At 41.3% G+C, this 23,210-nt stretch overlaps 1 protein-coding gene and 1 long non-coding RNA gene across 5 annotated transcripts in view; one reads left to right on the top strand and one right to left on the bottom strand.

Moving 5' to 3' along the window:
- TMTC1 (transmembrane O-mannosyltransferase targeting cadherins 1) overlaps window positions 1–23,210 on the bottom strand; it is a 139,267-nt gene that overhangs the window by 14,822 nt on the left and 101,235 nt on the right. For all 4 annotated transcript variants that reach the window (XM_015887540.3, XM_025164681.2, XM_088141210.1 and 1 more), the window contains 2 exons: window positions 9,671–9,779; window positions 2,639–2,741 (listed from right to left, as the gene is read on the bottom strand). In XM_015887540.3, the coding sequence (XP_015743026.1) occupies window positions 2,639–2,741; window positions 9,671–9,779 (212 nt within the window). The remainder of the gene's footprint in view (window positions 1–2,638; window positions 2,742–9,670; window positions 9,780–23,210) is intronic.
- LOC148215970 (uncharacterized) lies at window positions 8–22,905 on the top strand. Its single transcript, XR_015796269.1, has 3 exons — window positions 8–1,483; window positions 10,094–10,587; window positions 22,319–22,905. It is a non-coding gene; the product is annotated as an uncharacterized LOC148215970 (long non-coding RNA).

Raw genomic sequence — 23,210 nt, 5'->3', positions numbered from 1 at the left:
CAAAAAGAAGGCTGGATTAGGGTTGCTCTTGATGGCTCACCAAGTTAGTATCTCTGAGAATATCTTGTGAGTTGCCCAGAGTCATTGAGAGGCAGGTGGCATACCAGTTTAATAAATAAATAAGGATCTGAAAGGAATACAAATGGAAACGGGAGAGAAAAACCCATACAGAACATTCAAGAGGAACTCAAGTTCATTCAAAGGGAGGTATATATACAAATGCAGTAATTATAACCAGACAAATCCAGCAGTTTGTTACTTTGCAATGAGCAAACTATACAATCTATGTTAAACACTAAGGGATCCGCTGTACTGGCCTTTTTTAAATGACTTCCCTGGGCTGTAGTAATAAATGAATTCCCTAATCTACTTCTGGGGAGCCAGGAGGAGGGTGATTATTTGCTCACAACCAATAGGGCAGAGGTAGCATTTATCTAATTAGAATTTCAAAAATATATGCCATGTTTCTCAAAAGATGCTTGAAGCAGTTTACAAGAGTTAAATTAAAGGCATTAATATTAATACTAATATATATATGGGCTGTAAAATATCCAGATAACCACTACATGGCAGTAGAAAGCCATTTAGTGAGTCATCTAGATTTTTGCAGCCCAGATATACAGTAGTAGCCCTGCTAACATTAAATAAGGGGAAAAAGACTTGCATAATCTAAACACAATACCAAACCAAATAGCAAATGTGATATTTCTTTTTCCACAAGATGGAGCTGGCCTATTACCTTTTCCATGGGTACGTGACAGAACAATCCATTATAGGAAAGAGGAAGAAAAGCAGAGAGAAGTACAAGCTGTGTGAACTGATTAAGTAGAATAATTTGTCCGTGTCTTATGTTAAGCAAAAACAACAATCAATGCGTTGACATTAATTTCATCCTGGAGAAAAGTGACAGATTGCTAGCACTGGAAAGCAAACAGCTTTTAAAGATAAATTTTGTACACAAACCCACTGCCTGTCACACACTCACATATCCTATAGCAGCAGACTAGACCGATCTGCATGCGAAATGCAAATAAAGTTAAAATAACTACAGTGTAAGATTTATAGCAAGGAGAAGGGGGATTTGCTGGTTGCTAGTTTACATGGTTTAAAATTTTCAGTCATCTTTTCAAGGTCACCATGTATTAATATGAAGCAGGGTAGTCCCAGGCTCATGGGCTAAAATAAAATCTCCTTCAAATTGAGCTTGGCTCCTGGTCAAACCCATTCCAAGGTCAGCTGAAACAAACTAGATGTTGCCACCTAGCTGGCCAAGTAAGACTGGAAGTCTATGCAGATTTTCCTGGAAATATGCCCATTGAACTGGGACTTGTGAACAGACATACAGGATAATTCTGCAAATAAATAATGTCTGACTCCACTCTTAAATGGTCGACACTTCAGCGGTTTGAGCCCAGCTCCGCGCAGCAGAGCGAGTTCCTGCTTCCTCCCCAGCTCCTGCCAGCCCAGCAGCTCGAAAACTTACGTGAGTAAATAAATGGGGACTCTCACCCTGGTGGGAGGAAAAATGCTGGCAGCGCTTGCACAGGAGACGGGCGCAGTTGCCGGTAACGCAGAAGCCGTGCACGCCCGAAAAAGGCGCGAAGCAACGGAAACCCCGCCTCCTGCGCTCGCCAGCTGGGATCTGCCCTAGGAAGGAGGCAATGGCAAACCACTTCCGAAACACCTTGCCTTGAAAACTGCAGGGACTCGTCCAGGCAGTCACCGCAGAATTGGTCACGATTGAGCGCAGATTAAAAAAAAACATGTCCTCCCATCTACCTGATTTGTCTTTTCAACTGAGCTGAGAGTTGCCTTCTTAGTTTTTGGGCCTTAGGTGCTCTGTCAGCCTTCTCACAACCTGATTGCCCTCCAGATATACAGACTTTTCCTAGGATTCCCCAACCATCATGGCCACTGCCAAGAATTCTGGGAGTTGAAGTCTTTGCCCCTGAAAGATATCCAGTTTGGGATGCCTCTGGTATGTGATATCTGAATTCTGATGCATTCCGACCAGTTTTGCAGACTCTTCTCTGGTTTTTCTTCAGCTGCCTAGAGCTCTTCATCTTTGAGAAGCTGATATAAAGGCTGAAAGTATGTTTCATTCCTTTATCATTCTTCTCATCCACTTACCATGGCTTTGCTGTGCACATAATAAAAATTAGCATTACATGCAACACATTGGGCTGAGGTTTTGGAAAATAAGAAAGAAAAAACTTCGCAGAGCAGTCTGGAGATAAACTGCTGAGCTAGTAACTCTGATGACAATCATTTTAATTTGTCCAGAGTAGTTCTTAGTACCCCAAGTTTTGGCTCTTTTTTACTTACCAGTACCTTTATATAGTTTATTGAAGATTACATTATACAGATAAAACTAATACAAAGTTTAAAGTATTAAAAAATAAAACGTGCAAAGAAAAAAATTTAAAAAGAGAAAAAAAGAAGTAACTTTCCCTGTTGTCCCAGCAAATATAAACAAATTTAACAACTTAACACCATCTCTAAAAATATAACAAACCATCTCTTCATCTCATATCTCACCCCATTCTCTATAAACAAATCTTTAAAAACCTCATTATCCATCCTAATCAGCAAAAGTCAATTAAGGATTACCAGAAATAACAACCTATCTTTTACTTACCAGTATCGACTAAGAAAACCCCATAGTTATTATGCAGATCAGAGCTTTCAGGACAATTCTCTATGCCAGCCTGATATACTTCCTCAGCTTCTTTTAAATGGTCCTAAAGGCAAAAAAGGAAGCAAACCCTGTTATTCAGTGGCCAGCCACCTTGCTATGTTATGACTAGCTGGACTTCTTTTATGAAGGAGGGGGGAGAAATGTTTCTACATGCAAGGAATTTAGACACTGGCGTTATGATCAACCACAAACACCAGCATTAGTTGTCATTGCTTTTATGTTCCCCAGCTCCAAGTTTGAGAACCGATCCTCAAGGCAGGCTAATCTGGCAGCAGGAATAAGCAAGTAGCAAGCTTCCATGGCACTTTTTGCTCCTGGAAGAAAGCTAGGTCATAAATCTAATAAACAAATAACTACATGAGCACATACATTGAAATAAATAAAATACATACTTACACGCATACATAAATACTACCTTAGACACACTGTAGGAAATTTAAAGTGGTGAACTGCAAACCAACCATCTAATGTGAGGTGTCCAGAATATGCTAAAAGGCTATGCAAGCTGGTGTCTATCGGTCAGGTCCTGGGAACAGCCAAAATGCAAGTGATACATTCTACATTTTGAAGCAAAGCAGAACTGAACCATTAAGTCCATCTTCCCTACAGTGGAAGTCTCCAGATGTGTAGCTTACAATAGCTTGTAAGCTTGTAATATGATAAACAAATATCATTTATCGTATCCATATGCTGCCTTCCCTCTAAAAGCTCAAGGCAGCACATACAGTGGTACCTCTACTTATGAACTTAATCCGTTCCGTGACTCTGATCGCAAGTCGAGTTGGTCACAAGTCGAAGTAAATTTTCCCATAAGGTTCAATGTAATTACCGTTAATCTGTTCCGGTGTCTGCGGACCACGCGTCAGGGGCGGAAAAACGGCCGCTGACCACGCGGCAGGGCAGAAAAAATGGCCACGGACCACGTGCCAGGGGCGGAAAAATGGCCGCGGACCACGTGGAACGGGCAGAAAAATGGCAGCGGACCACGTGGAACGGGTGGAAAAATGGCTGCGGACCACGTGGAACGGGTGGAAAATGGCCGCGGATCATGTGGCATGGGCGGAAAAATGGCTGCGGACCATGTGGCACGGGCGGAAAAATGGCCATGGACCACGTGGAATGGGCGGAAAATGGCTCGTAAGTCGAGGCGAATTCGTAAGTAGAGGTAAATTTTTGGGGCCAGAGCTGATTGTATCTCAAGAATTTCGTAAGTAGGGGCGTTCGTAAGAAGAGGTACCACTGTATAGTACTCTCTCCTTCAATTAAATCTTCACAACCACCATCCTGTAAGGCAGTGTTTCTCAACCATAGCAACTTTAAGAGCATGCTGGCTGGGGAATTCTGGGAGTTGAAGTCCACTCATCTTAAAGCTGCTACGGCTGAGAAACACTGGTTTAGATTAAGGATACTCATACAAAATGGCTGCCATAGGAGATGTCTATATAGAAAACGGCTGCCATAAACTGCATGGCTCCTCACAAAACACCCATTTATCACAAGGTAAACTAGTTTCCCCATTGTATTCTCTACTATCCCACTGGGGATCTTTATGGGGCTCCAAGGCATTCCATTGTTGCAAATAAATATGATGCATACCAGTTTGCCATTCCTTTATGTTACTTAAAAATCTTTAAAAAGTCAAGTGGAAAATTGACCAAGCCAGCTCAGATATTGCCCTGGAAGCATGGAATTTTATCTGCTGGACATCTGCAGTGGAAGCAAAATGCTGATGGTGGAAAAGAAAGGTGCCAACACTCTGACAACAGGGAAATCTAGTGTGACACACACATATGCTTCCAGCAGTCTAGATCACTCTTTCTGAACCTGGTGCCCCTCCTGTCCAACATATTTTAGCCTTGTGTTTTTTTAAAGTGTTTTAAAATTTTTAATAATAATACGTTTTTTATATATTAATGGCTTTTAGTCAGTTGTGCACCGCCCAGAGTCACTTGTGAGATGGGTAGACATATAAATTTGACGAATAAATAAATAAATATTTGGAGGACATCAAGTTATGAAGGCCTGATTCAGACTGGTTCCTAAAATGTCAACAAGCACAACCTATACATATGAAAGCTTATGTCTCCATAGCAACAAAGGATAGAAATCTATTAGATGGGGGGGAAAAACTACAAGATAACCCATGTATCAGTCTACTAGATTTAAATCTCACTTGAGGAGGAAGGCCTACCATTTATGAAGCAGGTTAGGCTAAGAGACACTATCTTACCTGAGTTCACCCAGTAATTTTTTGATCCCAGGCATCATTAGTCTAACATTATTACAATTTCAGGACTATAACTGGTATCTTGGAATAGAGATCTGGCTCTCTCCTATCACTTTCTATGCGACACACATGCAGACATTATAAATGTTACAGAACTACTATATGAGAGAAAGGAAGATCACGGCAGTTTTTTTCACAACTGCGCAGGGAAGAGAGAATTTCAATTCCACATTTATGTGACTTAGTTATAATAAAGCACAAACATTAAAGGGTGAGCCAGAGGGTTCCTACATACAGCGGGTTTTGAGAGAAGACAGAAAGGAACAAGAGAGGCAGTTCTACGGAGACATCATTCTGGGAGGAAGAGTGAGGGATTACTTCATGGAATAGAAGACCTTCAGATGACTAATGTTGGGGAAGGTCAGAGAAAGTGATGGTTTCAGTGCAGAGAGATAAGGCAAGGCCACAGAGAGCACAAAATGCAAGGGGAAAAAAACGCATGTATGATCTGGGAGTAGGCAGAAAGCCAGTAAAGGGGATGACATGGCCAGAATGACAAAAACTTTAGTAGCTTTTGGCAGCAGAGCCCTACCAGCTGGTTGGGAGTGGGTGGAAAAGAAACAAAAGGCAGCTAGAGAGGACTGCAAGAGTCAGCAGGCAGATGAACAGGGCCTGGGAAATAACAAGGTTGGAAGTTGCACTGAACCTCCAGTGCAATTCATTTTTGCTGAACTGGGATTATTCTGTCTCACATTCTGAAGCTGTGAAGGAACAGAACTCTTCGCTAAAACTCATGAAGTCTCAGCCCGTGGTAGACCTAGTTTAGAAGCTAAGCAGGGTTGGTCCTGGTTAAGATTTGGATGGGAGATCTCAAGGAAATGCAATATCAGTAGGTTAGAATGAGAAGATGGAGAAAAAACATCCTGGAGGAATGTAATGGCAAACCACATCTGTTCTCTTACCAAAATAATTACATGGATATGTCTATGAAGCTACCAGGAATAAAGACAAGATGGGTGGGATTCATTCACCCCAACTAAGTATACTTAACTCTGAGTTACTCACTAGAAAAGGGAGAGGGTTAGTGTCAGGCTTCACATAGGCAGAGTGATAAATCTTACCTCTCCAAATACTTTACCCCATATTCAGGAATTGTCTTATTCAGCAAAAGGCTCATGGATACACAAGAATGAAGCCACTTATAGAAAGAAATCAAAGCCTTCATATGTATCTATGTTTCTGGATTTAAATCCTAGGGTTTTTCCTCCCCCCTTTCCAAGCCAATGGATATTTGGCCATTCTTCTAATGGACTTGGAAAACGTAATCTACGTTGGCATAATAGTTCTCTCTAGCACAATGTTTCTCAACCTTGGCAACTTTAAGCTGTGTGGACTTCAAGTCCCAGAACTGGGAGCTGAAGTCCACACAACTGAAAGTTGCCAAGGTTGAGAAACACTGCTCTAGCATAAAAGAACTAATGTTGGTTCCTACCTCATGCCTTATAATTAGTTCCCAATACTCTGTCAACTACAATTCGTAAAGAAAATACTTCCCTCCACGCTTTTTGCTGTTTGTGTGCCCGCTCTTGGTTTTGTGGTGTTTTTGAAAGAGCAAACACCATTTGTTGAGCCTCCTCTTTGCTTTGCAATCATTATACTGGTGGAATTTGAAATGTTGTCTATCAGCAGCAGAACATGTGTTTTGAAGATACTGACTTCAATTGTTAGTGCCTCCAGTTATGAAAGATCAGGTGAAAAGAAAGGCTTCTGAATGGGTGTCTGGAGAGCTGCTTTCAGTAGGGTACAAATAGTCCTCCAGTTATGACAACAATTGGGACCAGAATTTCCATCACTAAGTGATGCGGTTGTAAAGCATGATGTCACTTGATCGCATCACTTAGTTACGGCAATCCTGGAAGTCCCCATTGCAGTTGTTAAGCGAAGACCATGCAGGTTGTTAAGCAGGACCTCACATGACCTCAACATGGGAAGCAGCGGGAATCCAGAAGTGCTTGCTTACACCACTGTAACCCTGTCCCAGGCAAACAGGCTGGTGGGCAAAAGGGGGGGGACAGGTGCCATGGGCAGACACTACAGAGACAGGTGGGTGCTATGGAGTATGTGATCCCCATACCACTTGGGGGCTCCTTGGGAGAAAAAACAGCAGGAGCAGGAGCGACTTACGACCTCCTCCTGGCTAACCATTGACATTGCTTATGGAAAGCTGGCAGGGAAGATCACAAATGGTGATCACGTGACCGTGGCACACTGCAACCATTGTAATTGCGAGCCAGTTGCCAAGCACCCAAATTGTGATTGCGTGACCATGGGGACACTGCAATGGCCGCAACGTCAAGGACCAATTGTAAGTCCCCCCTTGTTCAGTGCCATTGTAACTTGGAACAGTCACTGAATGAGTGGTCGCTAAACAAGGACTACCTTAATACCAACCTTCCTCGACTAGGTGCATCCTCCTGTGTTGAGGCCGTAACTCTCAGAATTCCTAGCAAGCATCACTCTAATTAGGAATACAGTCCGATGGGTAAAGTAGTCCTTGAACCATAACTGTAGAACTTTCAGCAGTTCTCAAAAATTATAGAACTCTTCTGAAGCGCTTGTCTTAAGATAACGAGTTTGTCTTGCATGTATGTGTGAGTGTGTGAGTGTGTGCATGTGTGCATGTGTGCGTGCGTGCGTGCGTCCATCCATCCATCCAAAGTAGGACCTAGCTGACTGTGCACAACTTGCACAATTCTAGTATATACTGTATAACCTGACACAGGTTCAATGAGCTACATCAAATGTACAACTAAATCAATTGCTACCTTTGGAACATTTGGGTCTCTTAAGCATTTCCATGGAAACAGGTTTTTCTGAAAGTAAACATTTTTAAAAATAAGTTTGTGGTGTTACTTTGAAGTTCACAAGAATGACAAGCCTATTTTCTACCATGAAAAATAGCTCTGATGAAAGGTGCAAAATTGTCTAAAACACCAGAACCCTCTGATTAACTCTGGGGCTCACCAAGGTATTAGTTTGTGTTAAAAGTTACTCTCTTTTCAAGTCTACCCTGATTTGAAAATCACCTTCCAAGCGGAGGACAGGGTAATTACACTGACTTACTACCCAACTCCCTTGAGCACAGAACATTAATCACAAGTGCTTCTTTTACAATTCCAGGAGCACAAGACCATCAACTTTCATTTTAGATTCTTAGATGGCATAGGAAAACGTACTATACAGGTATGTCTGTAACCATTAAAAAAAACAAAATCCCTGTTTCTCTCTTCAAATCATAATAAAAATAAATCTAGAACCTATAATTAATCAGTATGCTTATTTCATAGGAGTAGCGCAGATACATGATTTGTAACTCTTGATGGACAGATCCTCATGTTAGTCTGATGTCACGGCAGCTGTAACAGGCCTGCTACTTCTTGTGTGACTAGATAACAGTCTTACAGGAACAGCCCATATTGTAGCTCAGTATTTTCCAAACCTGGTCCCCAGCTGTTACCAATGACTTAGGGGGGTTGGTCTGAAACATCTGGAGGGCACCAAGCTGCAGAGGGCTACTATAACTCCAATTTCCAAAGACTGTTCATAGCAACAGGGAGGCACCCAAGCTGTACATGTTACTCTAGGTAAAAGGAATACTGCTATGGAGGCCCCCATGTTATTGAAGTAATGCCACAGCTAACAGACCTTTCTACTGGAACATTACGTGTTCTCACCAGCACATCCATAGGTGTTTCCACTAACAATGAACTGAAACCACCTCCAAATCTTTGCTATTCTGTTCAAACGCTGCAAAGGATGGAAACTTTGCAGTAAGTGATGTCTGGGGAAGGGGAAGTTAAAGTTAGTCATGGATCTTGATTACAGGAGTCCCTGCTGCTACTGGGTATCATTTTTATAAACACTCATCAAGTTCCAAAGCAAGAACAGGAAATTATTATCCCGATCTATTTCTGAGACCTCATCTATCAGCCTGAAGATTAAGATCCACTGGAGGCTACACCTCTTGTTTTCAAAGTAAGAGGTAGCAGTAGCAGCATGAATGTGCCTTAGTACAAATTATTATACTAATGGTCTTTTGACCAGTGATTCACACTCTTGAAAATCCATACTCTTTAAGCCAGCTACTATAAGAGCAATTAATTTCATTTTTCCCTCCAGGGACGGTACAAGAAGGAAGTTGTTTACTCCCCATCTGAAAAAAAAACAATTAGCATGCAGAGAGGATCCTCTGCTCTAAACATTAGATAAAGGTGTTAGCATCCAGATTTCCAAGGCAGGGCCCTGATTTATCCTTATTCTACAAGATCAACCTTTCCTCCCAGCGATATATTGGGACGGTAATTCTCAGAAAAGGAGCACTGCAGTCCTTGCACTTCTAATACAGCAAAGCTCACACACAAAATCAGTCTGGGTTTCTTCTTCTGTAACATTGCTTTCCCTTGAAATTTGGTTACTTATTTTCTTCCTCCTATGCAGGATGCATCTCTCTCTGCAGGTTCATTTTGAATAGTGCAAAAATGCAATGTCAGAATGCAACACACCAAGAAGGCCTAGTCTGCATGAGTTCCCCATCCTGGTGCCTTTCAGAGGCACAGGACTTCCACTTCCGTGATTCCTAAACAACGTGATAAACAGCTGGGAACTGTGAAAGTGGAAGTCCAATATATCTGGAGGGCTCAGGCTGGGAGAAGCCGGGATAGGTGATTCTGAATATTTTCAGTTACCTGTTCAGCCAAGAGTGAAGCGAGACTGGAATAGGCATCTGCAAAATCTGGTCCATACTGAATGGAATTTCTCAGGAGGAGAATTGCTTCCTCTTTCTTCCCTTGGGTCCTGAAAATCAAATAACAGGGAGTGGGTAGCAAAGACAGCTCTTTTAATAACTTACCCGGCTTGCCTATTGATTAAAACACACAGTTAACGTATTCAAAACTGCCTGTCTTGTCTTCAGAAAAGGCTAAATAATTCAGTTCTTCTACTGTCGCCTGGGACAGTGTTATATTCCACAGCTTGGCTGGGTGAATGGGAGGGGGAGAAGTGCTTGGATGTGTGAATGTTTTGTGCCTTGGTACCTGTTGGCAAATGCTTCTGTCCTCTGTTGGACAGCCTACGAAATACTCACAAAGCCCCCTTTCCTTGTTTTTCAGCGCTTGTTTCCATTTGCTATTATGCCAGGCAACAGAAACTGCCCAGAGAATCTCAGCAAAGCGAGCCCGGCGGACCGAACTGAAGACTAGAGGTACAGTATTTGAAGAGAGAGAGAAAAAAAGAGAAGACTCTGTGTGAGAAATTCAACAGTTCACCTAAGTCTCTTGTTCTCAAGGAAGCTGTTTGGTACTTCAGAAAGAAGGGGAAAGGCGTTCTCCCTACCTTCAAAAACACTGCAGTCAGCAATACTTAACTATGCTGGAACAGAATACAAGTCATGCAAAAATATCTTTCATTGGTGATTATGTGCCATCAACTCAGTGTTGACTCTTAGAGACCACATAGACAGATTTTATCCAGTCCCCAACTGGTCCTTTGGTCTTCCAACAGTGTACCCATTGCTGCTGTAACTGAGTCCCTTCACCTTGCTGCTGGTTGTCCTCTTCTTCTCTTTCCTTCCACTTTTCCCAGCATTAGAGTCTTCTCCAGAGAGGTAGGTCTTCGCATAATGTGTCCGAAGTAGGATAATTTAAGTCTGGTCATTTGTGCCTCGAGTAAGAACTCTGAGTTGATTTGTTTGATGATCCATGTGTTTGTTTTCTTGGCCATCTATGGTATTCTCAGGAATCTTCTCCCACATCAAAACTCCAAAGCATCATTACTGTACTCTGTGTATCCTGCTTCTTCAAAGTCTAACTTTGTCACAAGGAAAACCATTGCCTGCATGATTCTGATCTTCGTAGTTATAAATGTGCCACAGTATCTGAATACCTTTTCCAAGAGCTAGTCTGCTGCTTCATTCTTGATTGCTAGTTCCTTTATTGCTGATAGTTGATCCTAAAAGGCAGAAGCTATCCACCACTTCAGTATGTTCACTGTCAGTTCAAAGGCTGGTTGTTGTACCTGTTGTTATTAGGATGATCTTCTTTACATTTAATTTTAGTTCCATTTTTCCACTGTGTTCCTCGACTTTCATTACTAGAAAGTCATTGACTCTCACTGCAGATCATCAGCATAGTTCGGGTTACTTTGTTTCTTCCTCCAGTTTTAAAACCATACCTATCTTCTTTCAATCCAGATTTCCTCAATAAATATTCCGCATTGCTTTAATACCAGGATTTAATTTACTTTCTATGAATGGATGCTAAATCTGTGATAGCAAGACACTGGAAATTAATAAATTGTTTTTTTCATGGATAATGACAGGCTAATGTCTGGGGTGCTGGTAGAACAGAATAACTGAAAGCAACAAGCATTTTGCACATAAAGACCATTTTGAGACAATGTCACTACTGTTTATTTCATATGTTAATAGCAGCCAGCTGAAGGACTTAACATTACACTTACAACTTTCTTTTTCAGAAATATACAATTAAGCACCTATAATGCAAAACAACTGGCAGAGCAAAAACTGCAGGATAATCCTTTCCAATATAACTTTTTATAAGTTTTTTTTCTAAGTAGGTATCATTCAATCTAAATCAACCCAAATCAGTGAAAAAAAGGAGACATTTCCACTGTGTACAGTACTTTTTAAGCAAAGAAAGCATAGTGAACGTCAACACAGAAAGGACCCACAACTCAGTACAATTTAGATCTCAATCCCTGGCATTTCCAGATAAAAGAAGTGGTACCTCGGGTTACGAACGCCTCTGTTAACAAACTTTTTGGGTTACAATCAGCTCCGGCCACAAAAAATTACCTCGATTTGCAAACTCCGCTTGGGGTACGAGCAGGATACGCGGCCATTTTCCCTCCCGTGACACGGTCCGTGGCCATTTTTCCGCCCCTGACACGTGGTCTGCGGCCATTTTTCCACCCCTGACACGTGGTCCGCGGCCATTTTCCGCCCCTGACACGTGGTCCTAGGGAGGGGGACTCTCCCTCCAAGCAATAGCTGCCTCCCTGTCCTCCACGCCAGAACGGATTAACAGTAATTACATTGAACCTTATGGGGAAATTTCCTTCAGGTTGCGACCAATTCGGGTTGCAGCCAGAGTCACGAAACGAATTAAGTTCGTAAACCGAGGTTCCACTGTAAGTGACAACTGATAGGATTTTTTTTTTCCCCACATATCTTGGAGTACGAGCAGGATACGCGGCCATTTTCCCTCCCGTGACACGGTCCGTGGCCATTTTTCCGCCCCTGACACGTGGTGTCATTTACAACTGGTGCCATTTACAGATGGACAAACAGAGGTTAAGGCACCTATCTCTGTTACAACTGCATCCTTTCCATTCATTTGACATAACTACACACATTCTTAGAATCACAGCCAATAAATACAGCAAACTCAAATACTCAAATTCATGAACGCTCATAACTTCACCGCATTCGAACCTATAATATTTGCTCTTTAAGGCACATGAAGACATACACACCCTTATTTCAATCTACAGTGAATGAGGCTTTCATTCTTTTAAAAGCCAGTTATGAGATTCCAGCAAGTCTTCATGATTCTGAATTCTACTTAAGTCCTGCAGCCTAAGAAAACAGTGCCCCTTGGATGCTAAGGAGCTAAATCATTTAGGTCTCCATTTGCCAGAATTTTAAAACTTTAGCAATAGGGCTCTAGACAAAGCTCAAAGGATTAATTTGCGTGTAGTTTATTCACAGTGTTACTCAGTGTAGGCTCCAATTTTATGCCCACTTACACTACAGGATTAGGTTGCAGGTATCTCAATTTCAATCAATGTAGGTCTGGAGAACAGGATGGGGGAATGGATCCTGAAATGGCAGAGTAGAAAATACCATTACAAGCCACACAGGACGTAAGCTCCTGTCCGCTTGTTTTATGATATTCAGAAATTATTTTAAATGTGGGCGTACGGAGAGTTGGCATCTGGCCATATTTGACATTAGCAACCAAGTTTTTGGTCACCATGGAGCCTCCTTGGGAACCTGCTCAGGCAAGGGCAGGCAGGGCCCATCACTGTAACCTGTTTTGAACTCCTGGACCAAACGGGTGGGAATGAGGGGCTACTTTGGAAAGCCCACCTAAAATCAAAATGGTGCCTCAGAGCCAGCCATACAGCACCCAGCGCAGACTGTTGTCTCACACTAAGAATGCCTCTCACAAGCACTAAAGCGTGTTCAAAATAAAGATCTTTAAGGCTGGAGGAACCTTTCCAAGCCAGTATTATTTATCCCCATTTCAAGCTTGCCTCCAAAAGGACTGGCTGCACGGAACATCCTTTCATTTTCTGCACTCCTAATATATCAGGAAAACACTTCTGTCTGGCCTTGCTATTGAAGGAGAATAGGGCACAGCAAAAAAGGCAAGCAATTTATGGTGGCATACTTATCTGCCAACTCAAGGACAGGAGAAATGCCCATTAACACTGCCTAGAGGAAGAGCTCAGACAGAGTGAGACACACGTGTCGATGCTGCTGTGACTATGAACAGGCATTCCTGTTACATTTGATTCTTGCCCTCTCATTCCATCCACAGGGCTATTTCATGTTTTAATAGTCAAAGCACAACAAGCAGAAAGGGGTTGATAAAAATAAAACAAGGATGGGGAATCTGTGGATCTTCAGATGCTACTGAACTACAACCCCTAGCAGTCTTCACCACTGGCCATGTTGACTGGGCATATATACCTAAGGGAACAGGTTCCCCACCCCTGCTGTAACTTATTTTAACATGTCAACTCAACTATTTTGACTCTACAATAACTTTCTGCAACTTAGTGCCTTCCAGATGGTCTACGAAAGGTCATAAAGGTGGAGAATTCTGGGAATAACAGAATTCTCAGTGCAGATGGAAGTGTCAAAATGGTAGAAGGCTGCTCTAGGGCTCTGCAGGGTACAACGCCTCTGTTATGCAAACCTTATCAATACCCATATTATTACTGTCCCTAAATTTCCTTTTAAAAAATCAGTGATGATATTTGACTAGGAATCTGAAGCTCCCTGAGAAGATCAAAATATTAATAGCTCAGGGACAGGTGGACCTCCACTGTAGCAACTGCAGATGGTTCTGCTAATGAAAAGCTTCCCCAGAAACACTAATTAAGGTAATATTTTCCCTCTGGGAACTTTGTGCCTTAGAATAAAGTCACTTACTGGTAGTTTCCCTCTCTTTCATTTTCATATTTATAAAACTAGCAGAGGAACATGGTATGCCAAATAAAAAAGGAGGGTCCTTTTTTCTAATTTTGATACAGATGGGAAAAGGGCAGTGAGATTAAATTCAGTAATAAAGGGGGCAAGGAAATGGGGTGGAAAATGATACCATCACATCTGTGTGGCCATTTTAAACAGCTCATGATGAAAGAGCACAAGAGTCTTAATTCAGATAATTTTATGCTAGGAGACTTGTAGTGCTTAAACTAATTATTCTGTTTGCCTAATTATTAGGCAAAGATTCAGGGTCCAACAGTTCAGAGGACTCCCAAATTCAATACTAAAGAAAATAACTTCCATCTTGTTTTATGACATTCTTCTAATTTCATTTCAGCTTACCAGAAAAAAAGTGCCAGGCTTATAATGACACAGCCTTTGTTACTCCTCCTCTGCATGGTTTTTCCTGTTAATGTTCTCATCCACAGACCAGCAAAGTCAATGAAACACTGCCAACTAATTCCTGAAGTGGCTTTAGTCTTTTCACAAATGATGTATTTTGAGTGGGATTACGGAACACATACCTGTGGGCATCAAATATGAAGTCCCAGGTTTGTTTGTTTTTTCTTACATTAATTCCTAAAAAGGCAAGCCACAGATACTCTCACCAATTAGAGCAGGGGATGACAATGGAAGCATGTTTGAACTTGAGCAGTTCAAAGGAGGTTTCCAAAGTTACAGAACAGAATAGAAACTCGGCATGTATCAGTTAAAAAAACAGAATTCCAAAATGCAAGCCCATCTGAAAAGTTGACTTTTTAACAGGGCATAATCAAAACTCCCAGATGCGGTTATGGCATGTCATCTGTATTTATTTTGTGTATTAGCTGGACGTGCAATTGGAGGTGCTGTGACAGCATGGCAAAACAATCCTTTTTTTTTTTTTTAAGCAAGGTAAGAGTTTTAGAATGTCATATTTGTGGCCTTGTCAATTTCAACACATGTGCCCACAGCAAATATCGTACTATTATGCAACTGGAAAATGTCTTTCTGCATAAAGGAAAGAAAACACAGTTGTGCTTTTGGGGAGAAAAATGCCAACAATTTCATTAATATAAAGAAGCCGTAACTGTAAATTCCTATGTTTTCTCCCCGCTCCAGTGAAGGGTCAGCTAATTTATGAATTTACAGAACATTTGAAGTTCTCCAAGATGTAGGATTTTGGTACCAATTTTAGAGAACCCAAAAATTGTTGAAAGAATCAGGATTCAGGAAGCGTACAGGAAATGCTAGTATCAGTTAAAAGATCAAGAAAACATCTCAGCAACATCTAGTCTTCTCAATTATCCCCTTTTTCTGTTAGTTTTTTTTTTTTTTTAATCAGAGAACAATGTGCTGCTTTCAATGAGATAATAAAATGATTATAGTATTTTGTAGGTGACAGCTTGAATTGTATATGTGGCTTGATCCCATGAGAGAAAGAATATACTGGCCCTACTCCAGACAGGCCCTGGCTCAGTTTTAGACAGGAAGAACTGGCATTGATCACATGTAATCAGCTTCTTTGGTCAAGAATGAAGACATCTCCAGCAGAGAGCAATGTATAGATTGGAAGACAGATTGGGAAGGGAAATGTTTTAGTTCCAGACCTGCCTATTTTGGGACATAGTTTAATAGGTCTGAGGAAAGTACTATGTTTTCTTTCCTCTTCCAGAGCAGCCATGAGAAAAAAATGGATTGGCCTTACCTGGGCAGAGGGATGGACCAGAACAGTGTTTCTCAACCTTGGCAACTTTAAGATGAGTGGACTTCAACTCCCAGCTCTAAGATGTGATGAAAGACATGGGTGGGGCTCAGCTACAGCTTTTTCTTATGCTCAGAATGGGGAGTGTGTGTGTATGTGTGTGTGTGTCAAAAAAGGCAAGATGACAGAAGCAGTGTTGTGATGTAAGCCGCACTCCTTTTGGGCACACAGAAAATGGACTTTCACCATTTTGCCTTTTCCGACATGTCCCCTGCAGATGCCACTGCTGCTTAGCTTAAACCAAGGCCAGATCATAAACCATAATTTTGATCCTGGATTGATAAACATTAGCTACAGTGAACATGAAACAGTTTGTCCATACTGAACACCAGAAGAGCAATTACAGTGGTACCTCGGGATACGAACGCCTCTACTAACGAACATTTCGGGTTACGACCAGCTTCGGCAGGAAAATTTTACCTCGGGTTATGAACTTGCCTCTACTTATGAACCGGATCCGCGACCATTTTCCCTGCTGTCACGCAGTCGCGGCTTCCTGTGGGCGAGGTCGCGGTAGCAAGGAGATGTTCGGTGAGGCTCGTGGTGTGTTTTGCGGTGTTTTGTGAAGGTTTTTGGTGTGCATGTTAGCATGGCTCCAAAGAAAATGCAGAGCAGGCTTGGCGGGAGTCAGGCTCTGAAGAGGAAATTGCCTCGGGTTGCGACCAAATTCGGGCGGAGGGCGGAACGGATTAACCGGATTTACATTGAACCCTATGGGGAAATTCGCCTCGGGTTGCGACCAAATTCGGAGGGCGGAACGGATTAACCAGATTTACAATGAACCCTATGGGAAACTTTACCTTGACTTGAGACCAACTCGAGTTGCAACCAGAGTCACGGAACAGATTAAGTTCGTATCCCGAGGTACCACTGTATTAGTTTCAAAACAGAGACAGAAGCTTCGAATTTGCTCCGTGTGAACAGAGTAGCTACAATACAAAATGCCTTGATTTCCTAAACCCCTAAAATAATCTCCCTGACATGTATTCTCAGATGGCAATAATCCATTTAGCCATGCTGTTCTGCTTGTTTGTGCAAGTCAAGCTGAAGGCAAAGCAAAATAAAAACAATGGGCATTTATTTGCCCCTTCAAGTGCAGTGTGTATACCACTCAGCTTTTGACAGCTATTCCTCCTATTATCCAATCTCTGCTATTTATTTAATTTAGTGGTTTATATTTCCCATTGGCTCCTAGGGATAAATATGCAAAAATCCTCCATAAGTCTAGTTCTAAGGAGAGCTCTGTCTTTTTTATACACAGTAATATTTCACACTGGCCCCATTTCTCACCACATTATTTTTATTTTTATATAGAGAGGGAAAACTATGACACATGTTATCTTAAAACAGGAAACAAAGCCAAATATTCATTATATGGCTCCTATCAAAATGTGGTATCAAGTGAAGCCTATAGAAAGTTTCCCTGGCTAAAGCAGAAAGCTAGAAGAATTGTTCTTTTGCTTTGCTTGTCCAAAGATAAATACAGGCAGCCATAAATATTTTATTTTGTGGGATCAAAAACAAATCCCCTAATGACAGTGAATAACTCTCTGTAGAATCATATTTCATTATGAAAGATTATTATCTGGACCAATATGAAAAATTTAATCAAAAGCACACAACTGCTCAGTCCTAAGATTCCAAGTCGTCTATACTCTATAGCAACAGCAACAACATTTGGGACACCCGCAAAATGCAACCACAGCTATATGAAATAGGAAATATTATTTTGTCACTTGGTGCATCATTCATAGGCTACAATAAATAAATAGCATTGTAAACATGTGCATCATAAATAGACTTAAAGCCTCTTTCCATCTGAATGTGATACACACTAGGAATTTGTGAAAGGAAATGTCCTTCTAACTGAGGATTGCAAGAGATACTATAAACTAAGTGGTGTCTGTGTAGTTCGAGTCTGAAGAAACAGCTACCTGCAAGTTGGGAACAGGAGAGCAAGGGAGATCCATCTTGAAGGTGTAGAGCCCGTGAGGAAGCCAACATGTCTTACGGAAGGGTGTGTTCTTTGCTTCTACTTATGCTTTGCTTGTGTATATCTAAACGAAATAAATAACTAACACTTCTAGAATCCTTTCATCCAAGGATGCTAAATGTAGGTAGTTCAGCTCCCTATCTAGCATTTGTCTTATGCAAGCAACAATGTACAGTATTTTCAGTTGACTTGCTATAACCATTGCTTCAATAGGAACAGTCCAAATACTTAAACTTATCTCATTCATGTCTGAAATTACAATGAAGGTAAGTGTATGATTGTTTTCCAAAATATGCACAGGAAAAAGGGATTGGGGTTTTGGAGGAGACACTGAGGAAGAGAGTGAACTCACTAATAGAGTACATGCTCTATGTGCAAAACACACCGGTTTAACCTCTGGCTTCTTCAGATAAGACTGGAAAAATCTGCCTGAAACCTGGAGAGTTGGCTGTATGGAGTTAGATGGACCATGCTAATCTATCTCCATGTCTTTCTGTCTATCTTCCTCTCTCTCTCTCTCTCTCTCACACACACACACACACACACTTCATTCAGGAAGTGAAAGTGACATACATAGCATTCCCTCCTCCTATTTTTCCCCAGATCAACCTCTCTGAGGTTGTTGAGCTAAGGTTAGCTTAGACTAGTTGGTCTAAGAGAGAACAACCAACCCAAAGTCACCCAGTGAACTTCCATGGTTGAGAGTAGAGGAGGACCTGGTCCACTGTGCCTCTTTAACCACTACTCTAGACTGTCCAGATAGTCCTCGTTTAACAACTGTTTAGCGACCATTCAAAGTTACAACGGCACTAAAGTGACTCACAACTGATGCCTGAAGTTATGACCATCACAGTACCCCTGCAGGATCCAGGTGCTTGGCAACCAGCTCACACTTATGACATTTGCAGGGTCCTAGGGTCACATGATCGTCGTTTGTGACTTTCCCAGCCGGCTTCCAGCAAGCAATATCAATGGGGAACTGCATGATTCACTTAATGACTATGTGATTCACTTAATGAATGTGGTGATCCGCTTAATGACTGCCACAAAAAAAGGCCATAAAATCAGGTCTGGTCATGTGATGATTAGCTTAACAACTGCATTGCTTAGTAACCTAAATTCCAGTCCCAACTGTGGTTGTTAAGTGAGGACTACCTGTACCTCTTTAACCACTACACTACATATAGCCTTAATCCTTATAATGTGGTTTCTTATATTCCTAAATAAAAAATACTATCACTACTACTAAGTAATTCCATTATATGAAAAAAAAAAGAAGGCCAATATTATAGGAAACTCTGTGAAATGCTATGATAAAAAAAAAAAAACTGGAAACTTCAAATCTGTGTACTGCTGCCCTTGTGCAAGAACTACTCGGACTACAGCTAGAAGATACAGTGGGGCAAAAAAGTATTTAGTCAGCCACCAATTGTGCAAGTTCTCCCACTTAAAAAGATGAGAGAGGCCTGTAATTTTCATCCAATTCATTCAACTATGAGAGACAAAATGAGAAAAAAAATCCAGAAAATCACATTGTCTGATTTTTAAAGAATTTATTTACAAATCATGGTGGAAAATAAGTCTTTGGTCAATATCAAAAGTTCATCTCAATACTTTGTTATATATCCTTTGTTGGCAATGACAGAGGTCAAACGTTTTCTGTAAGTCTTCACAAGGTTTTCACACACTGTTGCTGGTATTTTGGCCCATTCCTCCATGCAGATCTCCTCTAGAGCAGTGATGTTTTGGGGCTGTCGCTGGGCAACACGGACTTTCAACTCCCTCCAAAGGTTTTCCATGGGGTTGAGATCTGGAGACTGGCTAGGCCACTCCAGGACCTTGAAATGCTTCTTACAAAGCCACTCCTTCGTTGCCCGGGCGGTGTGTTTGGGATCATTGTCATGCTGAAAGACCCAGCCACGTTTCATCTTCAATGCCCTTGCTGATGGAAGGAGGTGTTCACTCAAAATCTCACAATACATGGCCCCATTCATTCTTTCCTTTACACGGATCAGTCCTCCTGGTCCCTTTGCAGAAAAACAGCCCCAAAGCATGATGTTTCCACCCCCATGCTTCACAGTAGGTATGGTGTTCTTTGGATGCAACTCAGCATTCTCTCTCCTCCAAACACAACGAGTTGAGTTTAGACCAAAACGTTCTACTTTGGTTTCATCTGACCATATGACATTCTCCCAATCCTCTTCTGGATCATCCAAATGCTCTCTAGCAAATTTCAGATGGGCCCAGACATGTACTGGCTTAAGCAGGGGGACACATCTGGCACTGCAGGATTTGAGTCCCTGGTGGGGTAGTGTGTTACTGATGGTAGCCTTTGTTACTTTGGTCCCAGCTCTCTGCAGGTCATTCACTAGGTCCCCCCATGTGGTTCTGGGATTTTTGCTCACCGTTCTTGTGATCATTTTGACCCCACAGGGTGAGATCTTGCGTGGAGCCCCAGATCAAGGGAGATTATCAGTGGTCTTGTATGTCTTCCATTTTCTAATTATTGCTCCCACAGTTGATTTCTTCACACCAAGCTGCTTGCCTATTGCAGATTCAGTCTTCCCAGCCTGGTGCAGGTCTACAATTTTGTTTCTGGTGTCCTTCGACAGCTCTTTGATCTTGGCCATAGTGGAGTTTGGAGTGTGACTGTTTGAGGTTGTGGACAGGTGTCTTTTATACTGATAACAAGGTCAAACAGGTGCCATTACTACAGGTAACGAGTGGAGGACAGAGGAGCCTCTTAAAGAAGTAGTTACAGGTCTTTGAGAGCCAGACATCTTGCTTGTTTGTAGGTGACCAAATACTTATTTTCCACCATGATTTGCAAATAAATTCTTTAAAAATCAGACAATGTGATTTTCTGGATTTTTTTTCTCATTTTGTCTCTCATAGTTGAGGTATACCCATGATGAAAATTACAGGCCTCTCTCATCTTTTTAAGTGGGAGAACTTGCACAATTGGTGGCTGACTAAATACTTTTTTGCCCCACTGTATCTGAGAGTAAGGCATCCTCCAAGAACTGGTAACAGCTGATCAGGAAATAGGACTTGGGATTTTGGTGGAGAATGTTATTTAAATATCAACCCAACATATGATTGCCAGGAAATAGGTGAACACTGAGGATTGTTAAGAAAATAATTGAAAAAAACCCCTCTTCCAATATCGCTTGAGTAATATCTTTTTTAATCTTGACTTTTGTAAACCACCTGCGGCCTTGGGAGCTGGGCTGTACATAAATCTATATAAATCAATAATAATTAGCTAGCTAGCATATTGTCTTCATTCAGAGCTAAGGTGCAGCCATTCTTGAAATATTGTGAATTACTGTAGAGGGAATGGCCTTGAGTATCAGGAGGAAGAGCCGCTACCAAGACAACAGTCAGATAAAAAAGGACTGAGTCCATGGCAGAAATGTAACCTGAGTAAACATCTCAGACAAGCCCCTTCCTAGTTCTCACAAAGGCAGAGCGAGGGAGGGAGGGAGGGAGGGAGGGAGGGAGGGAGGGAGGGAGAGAGAGGGGAAGCACATTCAGACTTGCAAGATTTTGTTATCACAACCTTATAGTATAGTAAAAGTAGTACTGACCTACATAAAATTGGATTCCTAGTCTATCTACCTTGAAGGGCTGACATTTACTTCTGGCCAGCACATATTAAAAGTACAAAATGATCAAGGGGTTGAAGCAACTCTCCCACTAAGAATGATTACAATATTTGGCAGTTTGGGGCTTAGAAAATGGCAAATAGCATGTATCATCATTACCGAAGGAGAAACAACAATCTGTGGAGAAAATGAAGAAAGGGATATTTCTCTTCTTCTTTCATACTACTACATAATATTTGGACTGTTGTGTTGTGGACATCTGTTGTTTTTATAGAATTGTTTTTTTAATCTTGTAAAACTGTCCAGAGTTGTTTGGAATTAGATGGCCTAGAAATAAATAAATAAAGGATAAGGTTCTCATAATGGATGTATATTGCATGAAAGAAAGAAGACTCCTGTATACCAGCTGCTGGGAACATGAACAGCATCAAAGAACATGCTATTGTGGTTAAGTCCTGCATATGGATTCCCATTGCTGTCTGTTTGATCAGCATGATAAGAGTATGCTGGGCTAAATGGCATTTATACTGATTCGGGAGGATTCTTACTATTTTTCAAGGTTTCTGGGCTCCAAGGTGACTCTTCCTTCCCACCCAGCCAGCCAAGCTGGCTGTTGTCTCTGGGTAATGATCAGTCTTAACCTTCTACCTCTTGCTGCTAATCCTGGCTTAGACTTCCGGCTTGCCTGCAAGCTGCATTCTATCCCCACCATGAAGAATCTACTCTTGAAGAATGATATCTTCTTCCCAACAGGTATCACAACAGTGGTGGGCTCAGACCTTGCATCAGAAGCACATAACCTAAGGCCTCCTGAAAATCTGAGCTGCAACCTCCAGAGATCTCCAAAGGTTGTAGTCAAATAGTAATTTTTAATATGAGAGAAGAGGAAAAAAATAACTATGGAAAAAGAGTGTAATTGTATTAACTAGATTAAATTTAAATGAAATCAAATTCAGCTTTTGTTCTGGCTCTACCTGTTATTTTTGGAATGCAACCCCCAAAAGCTAAGAACAGCCCTTCGCACAGAAAAAGTTGGGTATCCCTGATTACATTACATTACATTATGACTGTAATTATTATATTGCTTGGCAATTTGAAATGCTTATTATATCAACAATCCTTTTCATGTAATTAGATTACTGCCATGCAAATGAATGAACATGTCATCTCCATCCACCCCGAGACTTGCATTTTTTAAAAGTCTACATGTTATTACTTTTAGGTCCATTTTTCTATTATTGTTTAAAGTGCAGTTTGAACCGTATTATTTTTGTTGCCTTCAAAATACAGCAGCTACTGTTGGATAAGCAGTATGATTCTAACTGGATTTCTGAATATTGTATTCCTCCTCGAATTTTGTAGGCAGGCATACAGAAAAGCTGATGGGTATGATTAATAACAACTATTATTGGGGTTTAGACGATACAGCTCTATTATACCAATCTAGCATTAAAGACTATATATCAAGGATGATTTATTACCTAGAAAAACAGAGCATGGTGCCATCAATATCAAAGAGTAAATAGATAGGTAAGAGGTAGTTGCACAAAGCTGCTATTTTCAGTGCTTTCGTGGGAAAAAACACTGTTATTGCCCACCCCCCAGATAGATAGATAGATAGATAGATAGATAGATAGATAGATAG

Source organism: Python bivittatus, unplaced genomic scaffold, assembly GCF_059951505.1.
Source record: "Python bivittatus isolate LINGU-HERP-01145 unplaced genomic scaffold, Pbiv_v1 ctg000330_np1212, whole genome shotgun sequence".
Lineage (NCBI taxonomy): Eukaryota > Metazoa > Chordata > Lepidosauria > Squamata > Pythonidae > Python > Python bivittatus.
Note: the sequence above shows the minus strand (reverse complement) of the source record. Positions and strands in the feature narration are given on the sequence as shown.